We start from the raw sequence: 22,657 nt of genomic DNA on the forward strand, positions 1-22,657 counted from the left end.
AGCCCTCATTCATTTGAAATGTTTGACCTTTTAGAGTTTTATTGGGACTATATTTTAAAGAATAAATCCAGTATATTTTGTTTTGTGACAATAAAAGAATGTAGATACCACCACCACACCCAGGTGTTAATAGCTGTACATCTTAAAATGAAAAGTGAGTAACCATTTTATTTGAAAATGGAGAAACACAATATAAAACATGTAAGACATGGCTTTTAATGAGATTATACTTAATAGACTAGAACAAAACCTTTTACTTGCTTTTCAACATGAGAACATTTGGTTTTAAAACCTAGTAAAATATCAATGAAAGATACCATAATATGAAATACCAATAAATTTTAGTAATACTTAAGTATTTATTTTATTCCTACTCAGAAATAGAATATAAGAATAAGAAACTTGGAGCTGGAGAGATAGCTTCGAGGATAAGAGCAATGCCTGCTCTTCCAAAGGTCCTGAGTTCGATTCCCGGCAACCACATGGTGTCTCACAACCATCCATAATGAGATCTGGTGCCCTATTCTGGCATGCAGGCAAAACATTGTATAATTAATAAATAAATACTTTTTAAAAGAGTAAGGCCCTTACAGGTATATGTACAAAGTAGGAAATATCACCAAAAAATATTATGTTGATGATTTTAATGACAAACGTGTAGGGTTGATGGAGCTCTGTGCAGAAGCCATGCTTCGGAGCATTTGAACACTATTTAATAATAGCTAAGCAATATTCACTTAGTAGATCAATCTTCAGAACGTATTTTGAGATAAACTTTTATTTAATTTATATTAATTCTGGTTTAAAAACTACTTAATAAGGGTGGAGACATAGTTCTGTCAGTAGAGTATGTACATAGTATGTGCCAGACTTTATATTCGATCCCTAATAGCACATAAATGAGGTGACTATGGTCCACTGTAAACCTTGCAACTAGAAAGAGGAGATAGGAACACAAAACAGTCAAGATTAACCATGGCTACAATGGAGGTCTGAGGCCAGGTAGTGACAAGAAGCTGTTAAAAACATAAAAATCTTTTTAAAAATTGTGAGCTTCTAAGTAAGCAGTTAGACAAGCAAAGGACACTGCTACAGCACTGCAAGTTCCTTCCATTTCATAATAAAGTCACATAATGAAATGTACAAAATCATGAGAACAAAGTGTTCATCCCAGTGTCATTACAGTAATCCAAAATGGAAAATACAAATATCTAACAAGAAAAAATTTCTCTAATTATGTATACTGTGAAGATTAATAATAGATATGTATCATTATTTGTAGTAGTATAAAACTTCTATAACCAAGCTTTTCCATTTATTAGATCATTCATATGTATATTTATTTATAAAACTTTTTCTACGCACCTACTGATATCCACAGATTTATTTTTAGGGATACACCATAGAGGTCCTTGGTTTTCAAGAAGTACCATTTCAACAGATATTATATGTTTACAGACGTATCAAGTTCTGTGCTGGGTACTTAGGTTTAATTATACAACAGCAGTTCACAAAAAGGAAGGCTTGAAAAATATAACTAGAGAATTATGCTACTACATATATAGTGCAGCCAGCTACTGTAGATTGCACAGTGGAAGAAACCCCAGCAGAACACACATTTTGTGCAGTACTACAGACGTGAAATTAGAAATCTGCATATCTACTTAGATAGTTAGCTGTCTATCTGGTTGTCTCTAGGTTTGTATATACACATAAATCCATATCCATGTGGATGTATATTTTTACACTTTGATATGCTCACTCAAGCAGAAGTATAGAAATTTCTGGTAAAGGCATTTGAATTCTTTATAGAGTACTGCATGGGCTCTTATTAAAGCTTCATATGTGACTAATGGACTAGTCAACACTGAGAGCCAAAAGAACATGAGTTAGAAGATGATGAGCATCAGTGAACCTCCTTATGGAGATGGTTTCAAATGTGGCAAACTAGCTACTGGGGTAAATGTCCTCATTTTAGTTACAGACAGAATTCTGCCTTAAAATGAAGCTTGGAGGCAGTCAGAGTCGACAGCCAAACTCCACTAAGATACAGCAAGCAAATCCTCAACACTTCGTGCCTCACAAATATGTCTGCCAGCTGTATTGGGCCAGAAGACTAAAGATGATGCTCTCATGTTATAAAGAGTTTTGAGTGACTGATCAGGCAGCAAACTATCTCTGTGATTTTCTCATTTTCGAGGCTGATAACCTGCACTTCCTGTCTAGTCAGGTAATAAATTTTATTCTTTCTCAAGCCTCTGATGGGGTTTAAGACCAGATAGTTTAATTTTACAATTAAGCTTATTGTTTAGAGATAAAGATGTTTTTAAGTCTAGATAGATGTTTTAAGTTAATAGAGGTGAAATATGATAGGTATTAATTTACATTCAGAATTTTAGATTCACCAAGATAGGAAATCTGTTTTTTTCAAGGTTGCCAAATACAAATAGCCAAAAAAAAAAAAAAAAAAAAAAAACACTCTGAATGCAACATTTATATAATTCCTGATTGTTGTGTGGCTCTTCTTGCTGTAGGTAGTTTATTGAATATATGTGTAATAGTAAAAATGGATATGTAAAAAAGAAAAAATTTAAAAAGGAAAATACAGAGAGATCAAAGGTGGTGGCAAGCAGTGTGGACCGTGTTTAGAAACTCCAGTAAATGATTCAGGGAATTGCATGGAATTCTTGGCCAGGAACACCAAGCTCCCCACCTCACTACAGCGGGAGTACTCCATAGTTCAAAAGGACCAAAATACAGAAAACATGCATACCCCTGCACACGGGAGGAGCACAGATGTTCTTGGACAATAGTGGCAGCAGTGGCTGAGGTTTGCAGCTGGGAAGCCTCCAACAGAGGCGACTGGCATGGTAAACGGTGGGAATTGCTGCAGGAGAGGAGATTCAGTGCAATATTTGGGCTCCACAACCCTAGCTGAGCTAAGCATGTGGTTTGGGCCCTGAGACGCAAGCTCAACTCTGTACGCAGCTCACACCAAACTGGACTCGGTGTGTGGATTGGCGCCTGAGACCCTAGCTGAGCTCAGCGTGCGGTTTGGGCCCAGCATCACCAGCTGAACTTGGCCTGCAGTCCTGACCCTGATACTCTGGCTGGACTCGGTGCACAGTTTGGACCCAGAGTCCCTAGCTGGACTTGCTGGGCAGTTTGGGCCCAGAGACTCTAGCTAAGCCTGGCGTTCGGTCCCAGCCCTGAGACTGTTGCTGGACTTGGCATGCGGTCCAGGCCCTGAGACTCTGGCTGAACTCGGTGAGTTCAGTGAGTGGTTTGGGCCCATGACCCTGGTTGGACTAAATGCTAACTGGACTAAGTGCATGGATTAGGCCCTGAGACCGGTTTGGGTCCAGAGAAGTGAACTGGACTCAATGCTCAGGTTGGGTCCAGAGAAGTGAACTGGACTCAATGCTCAGGTTGGGTCCATAGACGCTAATTGGACTCAGTGTGTGCGCTACCGGGAACCACAGACTAGCAGAGCATCAGAGCTCCAGAACTAAGGAAATCTTGGAGAGACAGGGAGCAGAGTGGCCATCAGACTCCCTCCGCCCAACCTGCTTCAGTCCCTGGAGAGCTCCAGTGCTACAAGGGTAGCCAGAAGTCTGTGGACACCTTGGACTCACCCATTGCACATTCTGAGACCCAGGATGAATACAGAGGAGCTGGGGACCACTGGCTGTGAGTGATCCAAAACACATCCAGACCATCCTGCCTTCCAGACCAGCGAAGCATCAGAGCTTCCAGCCTAGGGAAATCGTGAAAAAATGGGTGAATATGTCCCCAGACTCCCTCCACCCAACTCTGGAAGCTACCTCCCAAAACCAGAGATGGCAAGATGCCTAAAGGACAACATAAAATCATATGCAAAAACAAAACAAAACAAAACAAAATAATATGGCCTCTCCAGATCCCAGCTAACCCAAAGAAAACATCCCAGAGAATTCAAACACAAGGGAAATACAAGAAAATTACCTCAAATCCTTAGAAATGAGGATGATAATGGAGGAAACAAATAAAATTTGTAATCAAATGCAGGAAGATGCAGCCAAATAGGTGGAAGATATAAAAGAGGCCTATAGAGAGGCACTGGGAAAATTTCAGGAAAATACAAACAACCAGATGAAGGAATTCAATAAAACAGTTCAAGATCTGAAGATGAAAATGGATTCAATGATAAACACACAGACAGAAGAAAAACGGGAATGTGAGAGCTCAGAGAGGAAGGCGAGCAACACAGAGGCTAGCTTTTCTAACAGAATCCAAGAAATGGACAAACAAATCTCAGGTCTCGAAGAGACAATCATAGATCTTGAAGCAACTACTAAAGAAAATCTATAAAAATCCTGACACATAACATCCAAGAAATCAAGAATGCCATGAAAAGAAGAAATCTGAGGATAACAGGCATTGAGGAAAGAGAAGAGGCCAGACTCAAAGGCCCAGAAAACAAACTCAACAAAATCATGGAAGAAAACGTCCCCAAATCTAAAAAGAGAGATGCCTATAAACATACAAGAGGCCTACAGAATACCAAATAGAATAGACCAGAAAAGAAAAACTTCCCATCACATAATAATCAAAACACAAAATATACAGAACAAAGAAAAATATTAAAAGCTGCAAGGGAAAAGGCCCAATAACATTTAATGGCAAACCTATCAGAATTACACCTGATGTCTCAGCAGAGATCATAAAAGACAGAGGGGCCTGGACAGAGGTCCTGCAAATTCTAAGAGACCACAGATGCCAGACCAGACTCCTCTACCCAGAAAAACTATGATAACCATTGACAGAGAAAACAAAATATTCCATGACAAAAACAAATTCAAACAGGTACCTATCCACAAATGCAGCTTTGGAGAAGGTACTAGAAAGAAAACTCCACCCCAAAGGGTCAAGCTACAACCAAAACTACTCAGGAATTAGATAACTATACCATCGCAAAAACACAACCACACAAACGCTCGACTGGAAACAACATCAAAATTAAGACTCTTAACAGTCACTGGTCATTAATATCTCTCAACATCAATGGTCTCCATTCTCCAATAAAAAGACACAGACTAACTGAATGGGTGCATAAACAAGATCCAACATTCTTCTGCATTCAAGAAACACATCTCACCCATAACGATAGGCATTATCTCAGGGTAAAGGACTGGGGAAAATATTCCAAGCAAATTGTCACAAAAAGCAAGCAGACGTAGCCATTTTTATCTAACAAAATAGACTTTCAACCAAAATTAATCAAAAAGAGATGAGGAAGGACACTTTATACTCATCAAAGGTAAAGTCAACCAAAATGGCATCACAATTCTAAACATCTGTGCTCCCAATACAAGGGCACCCACATTTGTAGAAGATCTATTAATGAAGCTTAAACCACACATCCATCCCCACACAATAATAGTGGGAGACTTCAACACCCCACTGTCACTTAAAGATAGGTCATTGAAACAGAAACTAAGCTGAGAAATAACATCATTAACAAATGCCATGAATCAAATGGATCTAACTGATATATACAGATCCTTTCACCCAAACAAAAAGGAATATACCTTCTTCTCTGCATCCCATGGGACTTTCTCAAAAATTGATCGCATAGTAGGTCACAAAGCAAGCCTCAACAGATACAAGAGGATTGAAATAATACCTTGTATCCTATCAGATTACCATGGTCTTAGGCTGCAATTCAACAACAACAGAAGTAAAAAAAGCCTACACATTCATGGAAACTAAACAACTGTCTACTTAATGACACCCGTAAATAAAAAAAACCACATCATCATCTCCTTAGATGCAGAGAAAGCATTTGATAAAATCCAACACCAATTCATGTCTAAAATTTTGGAGAGATCAGGGATACAAGGCACAAACCTCAACATAATAAAGGCTATAATACATCTAGCCAATGGCCAAAATCAAATTAAATGGAGAGATACTCAAGGAAATTCCTCTAAAATCAGGAACAAAGCAAGGCTGCCCACTCTCCCCAAATCTCTTCAATATAGTACTTGAAGTTCTAGCCAGAGGAATAAGACAACAAAAGGAAATCAAGGGGATCCAAATGGAAAAGGAGGGAGTCAAATTATCCCTATTTGCAGATGATATGTTACTATACATAAGTGACCCCCAAAATTCCACCAGAGAACTCCTACAGCTGATAAGCACCTTCAGCAAATTGGCTGGATAGAAAATTAACTCAAAAAAGTCTGTAGCCTTTCTATATAAAAATGACAATCATGCGGAGGAAGAAATTAGGAAAACTACACCCTTCATGTTAGCCAAAAGCAATATAAAATAATTAGGAGTTACTCTAACGAAGCAAATGGAGGACTTGTTTGAAAAAAATTTCAAAACTCTGAAAAAAGAGATTGAAGATGACATGAGACAGAATGATCTTCCTTGCTTGTGCATTGGGAGAATCAACAGTAAAAATGGCCAATGTACCAAAAGCAATTTACAGAACAATGCAATCCCTATCAAAATACCTACACAGTTTTTAAAAACATGGAAAGTTCTTTTTTTTTTTTTTTTTTCAATTCTCAACTTCATATGGCAAAACAAAAAACCCAGAATAGCTAAAACAATCTTGTACAATAAAAGATCCTCTGGAGAAATCTCCATACCTGATCTCAAGCTGTACTCTAAAGCAACAGTAATTAAAACAGCATGGTATTGGCACAGCAATAGGGTGGTTGGTCTGTGGAATCAAATTCAAGACCCAGAATTGAATCCACACACATATGGTCACTTGAATTTTGACAAAGAAGCCAAATCTATTCAATGGAAAAGGGATAGCATCTTCAACAAATGGTGTTGGTCTAGCTGGATTTCTACTTGTAAAAAATGCAATTGGACCCAAATTTGTCACCATGAACAAAACTCAAGTCCAAGTGGATCAAAGAACTCAACATGAAATCAGAGACACTAAATCAGTTAGAAGAAAAAGTGGGGAAGAGCCTGGAACACATTGTCACAGGAGACAACATCCTGAACAGATCTCCAACAGCCCAGGCCTTAAGGTCAACAATTAATAAATGGGACCTCAGGAGACTGAGAAGCCTCTGTAAGGCAGGAGATACTGTCAACAGAACAAAGAAACAGCCTATAGACTGGGAAAAGATCTTCACCAACCCTACATCTGACAAAGGTCTAATATCTAAAATATATAAGGAACTCAAGAAATTAAACACCACCAAACCAAATAACACAATTGAGATATGGGGCTCAGAACTAAACAGAGAATTCTTTTTTTTTTTTTGAAAATTTCTATTTTTATTTTTATTTTCTCTTGAAAATATCATCATCTGGTGGGAAAAAATTCTAGTCAAGAAACTCATCCAAGGTTTTCCAGGACACTGGTAATCCATCAGGCTTCCATTATTACTTGTTTTCAGGTCAAATTCTGGGCTACAGTACCAGATGTGCTCAAGGTCTGCTTTTTGCTTACAACCATACTAAATACTCCTTAAACAGAGAATTCTTAACAGAGGAATATCAAAAGACTGAGAAACACTTAAAGAAATGCTCAACATCCTTAGTCATCAGGGAAATGCAAATCTAAACAACTCTGAGATTCCATCTTACACGCATCAGAATGGCAAAGATCAAAAATTCAAGTGATACTACATGCTGGTGAGGATGTGGAGAGAGTGGAACACTCCTTCATTGCTGGTGGGAATGCAAACTAGTACAGCCACTTTGGAAATCTATCTGGCACTATCTCAGAAAAATGGGAATAGGGCTTCCTCAAGATCCAGCTATTCCACTCCTTGGAATATACCTAGAAGATGCCCCAGCACACAACAAAAACATTTGCTCAACCATGTTCATAGCAACCTTATTCATAATGGCCAGAACATGGAAACAGTCTAAGTGTCCCTCACTAGAAGAATGGATAAAGAAACTGTGGAATACTACTCAGATATTAAAAGCAAGGAATTTCTGAAATTTGTGGACAAATGGATTGAACTAGGAATGATTATAATGAGTGAGTTAACCCAGAAGCAGAAAGACTCATATGGTATATACTCACTTATATCTGGACACTAGCCCAAGTGGCATGTCACATGAAAGTCTTCAGTGACCAGGAAAGTGGGATAAAGGAGAGGACATCCTATTGGGACTCTAGGTGAGAGAAGCATGGGAGAATGGGGAAATAGAAGGATCCAGAGGGTCATAGAAACCTACAAGTAGAACATTATGATGGGCGGGTCAGGGCCCAGGGGTCCCGCTCAAACTATGACACCACCCAAGGACAATACGGGCAGTAAACTTAGAACCCCTACCCAGATCTAGCCAATGGAAAGGACATTCTTCACAGTTGAGTGGAGAGTGGGTCTGCCTTTCACATAAACTCTAATGCCCCATATTTGACCATGTCCCCTTTATGGGTAGGCCTGGTGGCACTCAAAGGAAGGATAGCAGGCTACCAAGAAGAGACTTGATACCCTATGAGCATATACAGGAGGAGGAGGTCCCCCTCAGTCACAGTCATAGGAGAAAGCAGGAGGGAGGAAGGAATGGGAGGAAACAAGAAATGGGATAACAATTGAGACATAATATGAATAAATTAATAAAATGTATTTTAAAAATAAAAAATTAAAACTTTAAAGAAAGAAAGAAAACACAATGTACTTGCATAAAAAATAATTATTTGTTGAGAAAAAATTCTGGGTAGATATGCAAGTGCATAAGCTTAGTTTGTGAATGATGAATAAGAGCTCTAAAAAACAATAAAGACTATAAACGTATAGAAAGCAAAAAAGTATAGAACTGAAACATAGATTTGTATTTAAATATGACTCTAAATGTATCCATGTTTTTCTTGAATGCTATTCATCTAATTAAAGTCATGAAACATGGAAAAAAATTTACAAAAGCAAACATTCCAAAATGCAAAAACATAACAAAAAGTCCCCCAAAATGGAAGTCTGTTTTGTTTTGGACAATTACTCTTGGGTAAAGGGCCTTCCTTAGAGTGTGGCTGTTATACCCAGTGATAATCCATTAGAGAAAACTGAATTTCCCTTTGCTAACAGGTATCTATTGCAAATACCTTCCTTGTTTAGGTGGGAACCATGTAAACATCCTCCTATCATTGTTGGGCCCCATTTAGTTTGGGCATGTACAGTTTCTGTGATTTCATATGTGTTTCAGTCCTATTGTATGTAGATGATACTGTTTTGGGGTTTGGTTTTTTCTGCATTTTTTGTTTGTTTGTTTTGAGTTATTCATCATATTTGGCTCTTACAATTCTTTCTCCTCTCCCAATAGATGTCTGAGCCTCAAGTGGCGAGGGCTTTGAAGACACGCAATTTAAGACTAACTAATGTCAAGTGTCTCACTCTTTGCTCATTGTCCAGTAGTGGGTCTCCGTGTTAATTCCCATCTACTACAAAAAAAGGGGTGGGCTTCTCTGATGAGGGCAGAGTAAGGCACTGAACTATGGGTGTAGCAATATATCATTTTGGAGTCATTTTATTGCTGTTACTTTCACAAATTAAAAGTAGTATGTTTCTCCCTAGGTCCGTGAGCTATGCAGCGTTAGAGTCCTGGCTACTTTAACAGTTTCAGGTCTCATCTCATGAGGTAGGCCTTAAACCCAAGTGTTTGGTTACTCCCACAACATATGTGGCACTATTGAACTAGTATATCTTGTGGGCAGCTCACCATTGTAGAACACAAGATTTGCAGCTGTGGCATACTGATAATTACCTTTTTCCTCTGGTAGTCTACAGAATAGCTTCCAGTACCAAGAATGCTCTTCAGAAAGGGTGAAATTTCTAGCTGGGCACCAAGTATACCTCTGTGTTTGATGATATAAATGTTGTCTTCAACAATAGGACCTTACCATCAAGTTGTGGAGAAAAACCAGTAGCCTTAGTAAAAGCCTATGATTTTGGTGGGGAGGGGTGTGGCATATGGAAACTTTTTGCTCAATGACTCAGCAAGCTGTAATCTATCCCTGGACCTGAGGGTTTTACTTGGTGTCTAGTTGTAGCATTATTCCCCTGTTATTTGGTGACAATTTGTATTTATTTCACACATGTATACAATTTAGTAAATTTTTATAGTAGTAGGTTTCTATATGGCTTTTCAAATGGCCTTTGGTGTTAGTTACCCCTTTCATAGTCCCTCCTTTACTCTGCTCTCTCAACCTCCCCTATTTAACACTTCTGTTCTCATTTTCCCTTTATCCCTTGATAACACTACATTCTATTTTCTTTTCCTTGTAAGATCCTTAGTACATATCTGATTCTATGATTCTTCAAATTATACCACACATTCAAAGCTAACATACACATATAAGAGAAAACACACAATTTGTCTTTTTGTGTATGGGTTACCTTACTCAGGATGATTGCTTCTAGTTCCATCTGTTTGCTTGAAAATTTACTAATTTCATTTTTAACAGCTGAATAACATTCCATTGTGTAAATGTGCCACATTTCATTATCCATTCATCAGTTGATGGACACTTAGACTGTTTGCAATTTCTTTTTTTTTTTTTTTTCAAGCCAGTCAGCCAGGCTTTATTTATAAACTTTGGGCAATGGGGAGGGCTCGTATTTTAATTTTTTAAATTATTTTATTTTTGTACATATACATTTATATTATCACACATATATGCACTAGATTACCTATGACAAGAAGAATCATGACACAATCAGGAATTATATAAATGTCACATTCTTAGTGTTTAGGTTATTTGTATTTGACAGCCTTGAAGAAGACATCTTTCCTATCTTGGTGCATCTAAATTTCAGAATGTAAATCAGTCTCCATCACATATTGTCATTATCAACTTAGAACACCTATCTAGGCCTAAAAACATCTTAACCCCTAAACAATTAAGTGTCATTGTAAAACTAATTTCTATCTATTATGAATAGAGCAGCAATGACCATGGACAGCTCTGTAGTGGGATGTAGATGACATATGCTTTTGGTATATGATGGAGAGTAGAATAGCTGGATGCTGAGGTTGATCTTCCTAAGAGGCAGCTGCAATGATTTCCATAGTGGCTGGACCAGTTTTTACTCCCACAGGCAATGGATAAGTGCACCCTTTTACTCACATCTTTGCCAGCCTGTTCTACCATTTGTCTTACTGATCTTGGCTATTCTGCTTGTGGTAAAGATGAAATTTCAAAATAGTCTTAAATTGCGTTTCCCTCATGGCTAAGGATGTTGAACATTCCTCTAAGATTTCTCAACCATTTCCTTTTCTTTAGAAAGGAATTTTCTGATCAATCAACCAAGCAGAAGTACATCTCCTGAATTCAAAATTAATTCCTACCGCTCCACCAACCAAAGGCCAAATCGTGTTCCCTTTGCAGAATGATCTTTCCAGGATGATTTTAGGGTCCTCCGGAGACATTTTCCAACAACTCATTGATTCATGGTGTTTTCTTGAGTTCAGTGGCCTTTCAGAGCCCACAGAAAAATTCCTAAGACCTATCTTGGGATCACTTAAAGGATAGATAAACTTTATTTTTAGTCTTCTCTTGTATTAATATCGACGAATGTAGACATTCCTTTACATTTTATAACTTAGCTTCTCTGTAATGTTACTGATCTACTCATTTTCTCTTTGGAGATAAATTAACTTTTCGCATTACCCTGGGCACATCCATAGCGAATTCAGTCGATTTTAAATCACTTTCCTAGTCATTGTTTTTCAAATGCTGCTTGAAAAAAAAAAAACCCTAAAATCAATAATTAATTTTGTTCAGAAAGAGACAGACAGAGGCACTACGCCAAATGTGCTGCTAAAGCCCTCAGGTCAGGCACAGGGTTTCTGGTCAAATGAGGGCGGGGCTGCGGTTGGTGGGCGGTTCCCTCGGGGACGTATGGGCGTGGCCTCATACCCCCACACTTTACACCTCCCCCCAAGTACCCCGCCCCTGGCGCTTGCCAGCCTCGGGCTCCGCTGCCCTGGCGGAGCCGGCAGTAAAGCAGAAAAGCGGAGCAAGGGGGCGGGGCCTCGGCACCCCCTCCATCCCTAGCTGCGCACCGCAGGGATGTTCCCGGCTCAGGAGGAGGCTGACAGGACCGTATTTGTGGGCAATTTAGAGGCCCGAGTGCGGGAAGAGATTCTTTACGAGCTGTTCCTTCAGGTACCGTCCGTGGGGAAGGCCGGGCGGCGGCTGTGGAGCCCCGGGACCCCGCCCCACGGGAGCATCGATTTCCCTTCCTTCACTGGGCACCCGAGTGTGCCGCCAAGGATGAGTGGCTCCCACGTCCTTCCTATGCAGCCCCGGGTGGGCAACGATCTCCCAGCCCCAACCCCCAGCCTGCCAGCCCCAGGCGAGGCTCCCGGAGCCTCTAGTGGCCTGGACGTGTTGCGGGAACACAAAACAACCCGGTCACTGTCCTCGTGGAATAGTAAGCACCCTTGTGTCCAACCTGAAAAAAATGGTACCTGAGTGAAGGGTCCGTCTCTTGAAAAACCCTTCCCAGGCCACCACCCTTCCTCCCAAGTCTTGTGGTGGGCAGAGCGTTTTTTAGTTCTAGAATCATACAAGTGATTACTGAAATGCTAGGCAGTAAATTTACCATGACTAACTAATAAATTGCCTGGTCATGCCACTGTATTTCGTACTCGGACCTTCAGGACTTTTCTGAGGACTGATAAACACAGGCCGAGGTCCCACTTGCCAGAGAGGGGTGTCTTTAGCCACTCGCCTAATTGGCTAATGACTGGGAATTAAGGAGCAAAATGAAAGTGCAGAGAACAGACTCTAAAGGGAGAAATCAAAACTGTTTCCCATGAATTACGTTAATCTGCAAATCAGACATGTAAAAAAAAAAAATAAGAAGAAAAAGAACAGTTGAAAGTGAGAACACAGTGAGGATGTGGGTCTTCATTTGAGTCTCAGTGTGTGGCGTCCTTAAATGTCAGATGGGAGTAATAGGGTCTGAAATGTAATGTGATTGCCAGAAATAAGCTTAGCTTTGTGAAGGAGCTACGGCCTGCGCTGTTGGGCCTAAAATTGTTATTACTAATCATGTTAATTGTTGTTAATAAAATAATCAAAAGAAATGGAGAGTGACTTCCACTATCAAAATAAGGAGAAATTCTCAGCAACACAATAACAGATGCCTTTCTAGAGTGAAATGTGGGTACCAGCTGGGAAAGGAATTTTTTTTTTTTTTTTTAATGTTTAAAGGACTAAAATTTGTTTCTAAACTGAAGTATTAAGAACGTCTTTGCTACCCATGGATGCTGAGGCTTGGTACATAGCAAAGATTCTCTGCAGATCTCTCCTCCTAAACATAAAATTTTTTATTATTTAAAAATATTAAGATTTTAAGACGTTTGTCTTTATCCATTGCCATTTTAAAGTTTTCCCTCTAAAAACACCATTATCTATTTTGTGACCTAATATGACTTGAAACTCACTGTTCAGAAGTAGAGTAATTTTAGCTCCTCCATGAAGCTTTCTTCCTGCAAAGGAGGAGAGATGGCTTGTGGGATTACAAATCCCCTAAGAAGGCGCTCTCTAGTAAGTAAGTACTAGGTCTGCCTCAGTCATGTGCATACACAGAAGACAATATACAGTATTGCCTTATCTCTTTTTATGATTTCCTTTTCCTACTAAATTAAAATTTAAATCCCATTTAACAAATCAGGCAATAAGCCTAAGTTTTTATTTTGCCAAGAGAAACACTGTTGAAAGACTTAACATCAGCAACATAAGGAAAACCTGAACGATTTGACAGCTGTTCTGAAAATGTCTCATTCTGACTTTTAAAAAAGTTTGAATAACATACTTGTTGATATCAGAAAAGTTTGTTGAATTTTACCTTTTAAAATGCTCTGGAAAAACTAGAAATGTAGTTCTATGGTTAGCATTTCCTTTACATTCATAAGATTCTAGGGTCAGTTTCTAACACTCAGGAAATAGGAATTTTGGCATATGTATATAAGTAAATTTTGTCTGTGTATGCTACTATTTATTTAATGTTAATAGAAGAAAATAACAAGGAAACAATAAGTCATTTTTCTTTTATTACTATGCCATTTTTAATAATTTATTTCAAAATTCTGAATATCTTTTTAAAATTCAAATATGTTTTTATATGTCTTTCCCTTTAACCGAGAAGTACTAGAGCAGAGGCTTATGAAGGGAAGATGGTGGTTGTGGTTTCAAATGTATTGAATGTGGAGTTCTATGACACAGCATCTCGAAAGGCTGTCCTCATAGAAGAGGCAGCAATGGGGATCTTGCTAACTTCAGCCTATTCAAACAAAAAGGAGCATTCCGAGGGGAAAGACTGAAGTCCGAGGTACAGCACCACTGTAATAATGGAAGTACTTTCTTATGGATGAAAATCAAATGCTAATATGTTTATGCAGCTCCACAGAGAAAAATAACTACTAAAGTATGCAGCTCTAAGTCAGTTCCAGTCTTTGTGAATATATCCTCTAATCATGGTCACTAATTGATACAGTTTTTCCATCAGGTGTGATTAACAACGTTCTCCAATACTTTGGAGTTTTTTGTTTGTTTGTTTGTTAGTTTGTTTGTTCTATAATATTTTGGCTCTGCTTCTCTGCTTTGTGTTACCTATTACAAGTTGTTTTTTTTGTTGTTGTTGTTTTTTTTTGTTTTTGTTTTTTTTTGTAGCTACGCATTCTGAAGCCTACAATTTGTTGTACTTTATTCTGTTTGAATAGTTCACCATGCAATACTATTTTTAGTTGTTGCTTTTTAAATTGTTCACTTTTATGAAAGGTTATGAAACAGTGCTACTAGAACAAAATGCATAATAGATTTAGTTTCCCTTCTAAACACTGCCTGGTATGTACAGGTGTGCTTGCTTGCATGCACACGTATGTACATACATTCCTGTACATGAATGTGCATGTGTGAGTCCTACCACATGCTTATGGAGGTCAGAGACACTTCCAATGTTGTCTCTTGACTGTCCCCTGTGTGTGAAGCATTTTTTTCTGTCACATACCCCAGGCTCACTGGACCTCTAGCATCGAGCAATTTGCATTTTGATGATTCAAACTCAAGTCCTTACATCTGCATGGCACCACTTTAACCCACTGCCTCAGAGGTCACTAACCAAAGTGAATCTTGGTAAAGTGAGCTTATGCATTTTGGCTTTTTTATAGCTTAGGACAATAAAAAATGTCTCTGTCATCACTGTTAAATTTTTTTCAGCATTTTCTTAACAGAAGAAATGAGTCCATGATGTCATGTTGCCATCCTTTTTTACCATAACTTAACCAATATTATTTTCTCATTACAATTTAATTTTCAGTTAAATCCTGATAATATTTCTGGAGAGGTAGTAGTATTTTAGTGTAAGATTCAAAAATTCTCTGGGATGATTTGTAAAGCCTAATCTAAGGATAGTCTTTCTTTTTAATATTTGAACTATAATCTATAAGTTCCTTTTCCATAATTGTTTTTGATAAGTTGGGAAAGGTGCATAGCTGTGTTGTTCTTTAGGAAAATGTGTTATTTGTGGAGCTATTGATGATTATCCTTTATTTTAGTCAAACCTGAATATATTTGGTTTAATTTAGTGCAAAAACAAAGTCTTTGGATTTATGAGAAAATAATTTTTTGAGTTTCTTACAGGCTGGGCCACTAACCAAAGTGACTCTTTGCAAAGACAGAGATGGAAAGCCAAAGTCGTTTGGCTTCGTCTGCTTCAAGCATCCTGAATCTGTGTCTTATGCCATAGCTCTGCTGAATGGAATTCGTTTGTATGGGAGACCAATTAACGTGCAGTATCGGTTTGGTAAGTTCTCTCATTGATCAGCCTTCAAAAGTGAGCTTTGCTGGTCCAATTCTCGGGCCTTAAGCATCTTGTCTTCTATGTAGTGTAGGGCCGTGGTTCTCAGCCAGGATAATGATGTGAGCCTTTAATACAGTTCTTCACGTTCTGGTGACCCCCCATGCATAAAATTATTTTTGCTGCTATTTTATAACTGTTATTTTGCTACTGTTATGAATCATAATGTAAAATATCTGATATGCAACCCCGAAAGAGATGTGACCCACAGATTGACAGCCACTGCGTTAGGGCAATAAAATGTATCTTTGTTATTACTGTCTTTTTTTTTTTCAGAGAACATATCTAATGTTTAATGTATAAACTATTCACATTGCTACCATATTTTCAAACCAAACGCATCTTTCCTTAATTACAACTTTTACAATTCTTTTTCAACCTATAAAGGCTGCCAGTGTCTTGAAAATCTATATGAATTAGAAACAAATAACTCTAAACTTTATATTGCAAGATTGTTTTACCTTGTTTACACTTGTTGACCTATTATCTGCGAGAAACTCCTTCCCAGTTAGTTTTTCTTAGGAAACCATCCTATGCACATTGCTAGGGCGTGATTTTAAAATGCTAAGCTCCAAAGGACATTTGTTACACATGTCATGAGCTAGTCATTTATAGTGAGAATCCCACAGAATGTTTGCAAGCTCACAGGACCAACAGAGGACATCCAAATAGCCCCGTGGACTCCCAGGGTGGTGCTGGCTTATTAATGTTATTATTGCTGTTATTTATTACTCACTATTTATCACTACAGTCAACAATAACAAAACCCATGTCTTACTTTCGAAAAATGAAAGTTGCATCTGCCTTTCTCCTTGCCACCTCATCCAGCTCTGTCAATTAGTAGAATAGGCTTGGGTGTGTTAGATTCTGACGCATCCAGCATAATGTTGAATTGGTTCTTATCCATAATATTTAGGGAACTTGTATCTTATATTCTACAAGCAAGTAAAATGATGATTTGCCATTATTAGTTTACAGCAATATGGAATTAAACATTGTATACCTTACATAGTCTCAAGCCTGTGTAATGTTCATATCTGTTCATGGCTTTTGGGAAAAGTATAATTTTCATAGTCATTTTAATCATGAACAAAATTTGTAAATATTGCTCTAGATATAAATTATATATGTGTGCAACACTAGTGCAGAATTTTGAGTCAACACTATATGTTAGAAGAGTAAGGTTTTTATGTTTGTCTTGGTTTGGTTTTTACTAAATAACATCTCATTATAAGTGTCCCAAGCTGATCTGAAATCCTGGAGCATCTTTCATCAGTCTCTGAAATGCTGAAATGTAGGCCAGAACCTCCAGACTTAGGGTTCTGAATGACTCTATGACTTAATGCTAAAATGTTCAAACTCCAAGTAACTATGTCATGAAATAATATTTCCTTATTCTTTATTTTCTTTAATTGGCTCATTAAAGGGAGTTCTCGCTCTTCTGAACCAGCTAACCAAAGTTTTGAGAGCTGTGCTAAGATAAATTCACACAGCTTCAGGTAATCAAATGCATGTTTTTGAATAAAGTATTGACTATTATTATCTTAATATATTAGACATGGCAAGTACATTAAAGGAACAATGTAAACACAGAATGTTTTAGTTAAACTGTAAAGACATTTTTAAACTAACATAACAAAATATCTACTTTTAAGCTAGTCTTCTCGCAGTGATTTCAAATCACTTGCTTTTTTTTTAATATTCATATCTGAGTCTTTCTTGAGTTATAGCATGATCTAATGAATTCTGTATAGGAAATCAAATATGGTTCTATATATTGTGGCTTCAACATTTTATAGTTAAATAATTAATGGAATACTATGTCATTACATTATCAGAGAAGTAGCTCATAATCTGTGTGTGTTCAAAGTAGTTCATGTCAAAGGCTCCCAGAGGATCTTCTCTTCTACTTATTTACACATTTGTTTTTTCTAATGAGTAAATGACATTTGTACCTAGGAATTTTAAGATTTCCTTGCTTCTCCTCTTTTGCAAAGGAACGATGAGATGGTAGGAAGAGCTCCCTTTCCCATGCAGTTTTTCCCAATTATGAATGCTGCCTTCCCTCAAGAGTATTTTTTCTTTCAGAAAATGGTAAGTGTGAAATGGTAAGTGGTTTGATATATAATTTACAGAAAATAGGAAGGAAAGCACCATTCTTAACATTTGGTGTTAAAACATAAACCTGGTATCAATACAGGCAGTGCTCCAGTACCTGCTCAGACCGGGTCACAAGAAATCCTGTTATGGGTGGGATTTCAATGACATGCCTGTGCTCTGCAGTTAAGGACTGAGGATAGAGAGGACAGATGTAACCAGGCTAAATTTGAGTGCCAAATGCTCATCAAAGTGGCCATTTCTAAAGATGTTCTTAAGAATAACAACTTTTAATCAATTTATAATATTTGTGTCTGAGGTTGTCTATCATAATTAAGTATTTTTGTCTTAGAAGGCACTTGAAATGGTCTCGATTACTAGAAGGAACCACCTCATTTTTTTTAAACCTCTCATCATCTTTACCCTAGAAATCTAATTCCTGGTATTTGACTTTAGAATACTTTCCTCACAACTCTATTTTATAAGTAAAATAAGATAAGTCCTGTGGATATTGTTTATCAAACCCAAGAGTACAGGTTTGCTACTGACATGTCTGAGACTGCTATTTATTTATTTTTATTTTATTCGGAGGCTGATATGTTTGGGAATACCTAACATATGTAAGCGTTAGACGTTTACTAAGTATCCATTTTCATTAGTAAGCAGTCAGGAAATTTCCTGTAAAATAATGCTGTCGCTGTTGGAGAAAACTTTTTAAAATTATAGCTAGATGTATATCAGCAAGGAATTCTTATCTGCTAGGAGAAAGTCTCCCCAGAATCTTTTATGTCTTGTTCAAGCTGGCTTTGCAGCAGAAGACTCTCATGTTACGCCATCATCTGATTAAAGTCGCCAGAAATTTCAGTTCACTAGTTAAAACACAGGATCCCTGTGTCCATCTGAAGAGTGACAGCTCTTTACATCTGCACCTAAAATACTTTCATCATCATTAGAATTTAAAAACAGTACTTGAATCACATATTGGGAAGTTTATATATATATATACATATGTGAAGCAAATGGAGAATGCATGGTAGTACGCTTTTTACCTGTTACAAAATTGTATGAAAATCTACATTATTATAGTCAAGTAATTACAATGACAATTTACCTTCCACATAGAATAAACTGTGGCATGCCAGGGAGATTTATTTACCTTAGTGGTAGAGTGCCTGCCTATCAAGAGAAAGGTCATGCCATCAATATTCCAGCTCTGAAAAAAATTTATTTAATAATTTATAATGATAACAGGTTTTCTTTTTTTCCTTTTTTAATTAATTCATTCATATTACATCTCAATAGTTACCCCATCCTTTGTATCCTCCCATTCCTCCCTCCCTCCCATTTTCCCCTTACTCCCTTCCCCTATGACTGTGTGAGGGGGATCTCCTCCCCCTGTATATGCTCATAGGGTATCAAGTCTCTTCTTGGTAGCCTGCTATCCTTTCTCTGAGTGCCACCAGGCCTCCTCATCCAGAGGACGTGGTCAAATATGGGGCACCAGAGTTCGTGTGAAGGTCAGATCCCACTCTCCACTCAACTGTGAAGAATGTCCTGTCCATTGGCTAGATCTGGGTTGGGGTTCGAAGTTTACTGCACGTACAGTCCTTGGCTGGTGCCATAGTTTGAGCAGGACCTTGGGTCCAGATCCTCCCATCATAATGTTCGTCTTGTAGGTTTCTAGAACCCTCTGGATCCTTCTATTTCCCCATTCTCCCATGATTCTCTCTCACCTAAAGTCCCAATAGGATGTCCTCCCCTCTGTCCTACTTTCCTCGTAAGTGAAGACATTCATGGGACATGCCCCTTGGGCTAGTGTCCCAATATAAATGAGTGTATACCATATGAGTCTTTCTGCTTCTCGGTTAACTCACTCATTATGATTATTTCTAGTTCAATCTATTTGTCCACAATTTTTGGAAATTCCTTGTTTTTAATAGCTGAGTAGTATTCCATAGTGTATATGTACCACAGTTTCTTTATCCATTCTTCTACTGAGGGACACTTAGGCTGTTTCCATGTTCTGGCTATTATGAATAAGGTTGCTATAAATATGGTTGAGCATATGTCCCTGTTGTGTGCTGGAGAATCTTCTGGGTATATTCCAAGGAGTGGAATAGCTGGGTCTTGAGGAAGCCTTATTCCCATTTTTCTAAGATAGTGCCAGATAGATTTCCAAAGTGGGTGTACTAGTTTGCATTCCCACCAGCAATGAAGGAGTGTTCCTCTCTCCCCACATCCTCTCCAGCATGTGGTGTCGCTTGAATTTTTGATCTTAGCCATTCTGATTGGTGATAACAGGTTTTAAATGACAATGGCCTAGATGTCTATTGGGATAAATAAATACACTCTTTTATCTGTTTATTTTTCCTTTTATATTGTGTCAATAAGCCACCTATGTGCTTTTCCATGATATTGCTGCTAGACACTGGTATAAGCTACGTGGCACCTTTAGTCTTTGTGCCTCATGTTAACCAGAGAAAGAAATGTCCGCAGCCCCTGTACAATGCACAGTTGCTGTGTTATACCCAGGTACAGCTCAGCCAGTGGCTGGCTGCACGTGCTTGTGAGGGGCTAATGTCTTTCAGCATTTTGCATGTGTGTTCATGAATGTCTTCTCTTCTCAGCACTGGCACACACAAGCTCCAGTGCTGCCGCCTGCTTTCTATGACATGACAGCTCCTCTACTTCCCAACTGTGCATCTGGGTCTTGCTCCTTAAATCCTGCTCCAGAACTAGAGGCTGGACCCAGCTCCTATGAATGGACTCACCAACAACCGAGTGACCCTGACCTGTATCATAGGAATAAACGAAAGAGGCAAAGGCAAGCCAGCGACAGCGGCAGTAGCTCAGAAGACAAGAGAGGAAATGAAGGTAGCCAAAAATGCCGGAAGTGTAAAAAGAAGAAAAGATACTAGTGAACCAAATCTGTACTGCTCTCAGTTCACCCTAGAAAAAAGAATCTGTTATACCAAATGACCAATTGCTTCTCCATCTTGTCTTTTCTTAAATATATGGAAATATGACTCTGTGGTTTGCTATTCAGTTTGCTATTGATGCACTTGAATTATAAAAGGCTTTGAACAATAATATAATGTACTACTTTTGTATTTTCAAGGTTACCTTTGTCTCATTATCAAGTAGAATACACTTTGCATCAACTTATTTTAGTGTTGAGGATGGAATTTCACTAGTAAGGCCACACTCTCACCTTGAGAGTTAAACTTCATGCTCTCCTTAAAGTATCCCCTAAGGTGGGTGGGCTGGCCTCAGAAGTGCATCTGTAGGTTGCAGGGGGGACTAATGAGAATAATTCAAAACAGTGTGTTCTAATGGATATGCAGCAAGGAGGTTTCAGTTTGTATCTGACACTTTACTTGTTATATCTAAAGATGATATCCCTGAGCACCGCTACCAGGTTGATTTCATGTGACCATGACTGTGATACCAAAGGAAAAATAACTGTCAAGTTCTCAGTATCATATGCTTAAAGGGAATGCCATATGATTAGTCACCGTTTCTATGATTTTATTTGGTATAACATCTCTATACCTCGCATTTATTGCTTGTAATGAAAATCGGTTGATGGTGTCAGTATCTACTTTCTACTTCTGCCAGCAAAGGTGGGAAGGATACAGTAGTAAGTGTGTGAGTTGCCGTGATGAGCAAGTGTGTAGAATGGTTTTGCGTCACTGTATATTTAATGCCTGCTGTCCAAGTCTATATTTCTAACTCACTTAGTAGGAGATAAATGGACAACATGTAAAATGGATGATGTATCTCAACACTTTTGTTAATTTAATAGCTTGACGTAAACTAAACTGATGAATTTGTTGTTTGTTAAAGCTAATTGGGGGAAATCAGGCAAACCCGTTTGTAGTTATCTACTCAGTTCAATAGGGAAAAACACATATGGGTGTCACTTTTGCATGTTGCTTACGCTTACATAGATATTATTTATTTAAAAGAATAAAAATATGTATAACCAGACAAGGAAATGAGTTTCACTCTTGATAATAGGTATACAAGATAATGATGGTTATAACAAATACCATCCTCATGGTATGAAAACCTAATACCAGCTGCATGGAACTTCAACTTGGTTTTATATTGCTCAATATTTAAGTTTAAAAGCATTAATTTTTCTTTTAAATTCTAATTTTGACAAATTGAAATCATTGCCAAGTTAAAATTCATTCTTTCATAATTAGGTAGTTACATCTTTAAACACATTAACATCATCTTCAGTTTTCCTCTAGCTAGGTAACTTACCATAGATATGAATTAGGCCATGTGATGGGCAATCAGCAGAGCTGTGCATAAGAATGCTTCTTAGGAACTAAGAATGACACATGTGAGGAAGTCAGATTGAAGTAGAACATGATCTAACACGTCACAACTGGAGAATGTTCTTGTGATTCCTCCATCACAGACAGAAAACTAACTCCGAATCAACTCCTAACTAGTCCTCCATTCAGCTAAGAAGAATGCTCGGAAAGCCGCTTTCACTGAGGTGTCATTCTTTGTTAAGGACTATAAAACTTACCTTAACCTGCTAATATCTAACCCAACCCTAAAATTTTGTCATGCATTTTCCAATGCTAAATTCGTGGGTGAAGAATTATTAATCTTGTTTGTCTCACAAGGTTTTCTCTTCCCACTTTAATCTTCCAATCTCAGAATCCACTTGAAATGCTAGGAGAAATTATTAATCTAAAAAATGA

General features: G+C 38.0%; 1 protein-coding gene across 1 annotated transcript; it reads left to right on the forward strand.

The window, feature by feature from the left end:
- The first annotated feature begins 11,938 nt into the window (after positions 1–11,938).
- On the forward strand, positions 11,939–21,146 carry Rbm11 (RNA binding motif protein 11). Its single transcript, XM_051150472.1, has 5 exons — positions 11,939–12,136; positions 15,620–15,782; positions 17,263–17,335; positions 17,834–17,930; positions 20,561–21,146. Exons 1-5 carry the CDS (start codon positions 12,041–12,043, stop codon positions 20,849–20,851), a joined length of 720 nt encoding a protein of 239 aa, XP_051006429.1. The 5' UTR covers positions 11,939–12,040; the 3' UTR covers positions 20,852–21,146.
- Positions 21,147–22,657: the final 1,511 nt, after the last annotated feature.

Source organism: Acomys russatus, chromosome 8 (genome assembly GCF_903995435.1).
Source record: "Acomys russatus chromosome 8, mAcoRus1.1, whole genome shotgun sequence".
NCBI classification, from domain to species: domain Eukaryota; kingdom Metazoa; phylum Chordata; class Mammalia; order Rodentia; family Muridae; genus Acomys; species Acomys russatus.

Excerpts from the sequence above, each read along its gene's own strand:
- Rbm11 (XM_051150472.1), top strand. The coding sequence starts at position 12,041 with ATGTTCCCGGCTCAGGAGGAGGCTGACAGGACCGTATTTGTGGGCAAT. Across the intron at positions 15,783-17,262 it reads TAACGTGCAGTATCGGTTTG|GGAGTTCTCGCTCTTCTGAA; the intron begins GTAAGTTCTCTC and ends GGCTCATTAAAG. Across the intron at positions 17,336-17,833 it reads ATAAATTCACACAGCTTCAG|GAACGATGAGATGGTAGGAA; the intron begins GTAATCAAATGC and ends TCTTTTGCAAAG.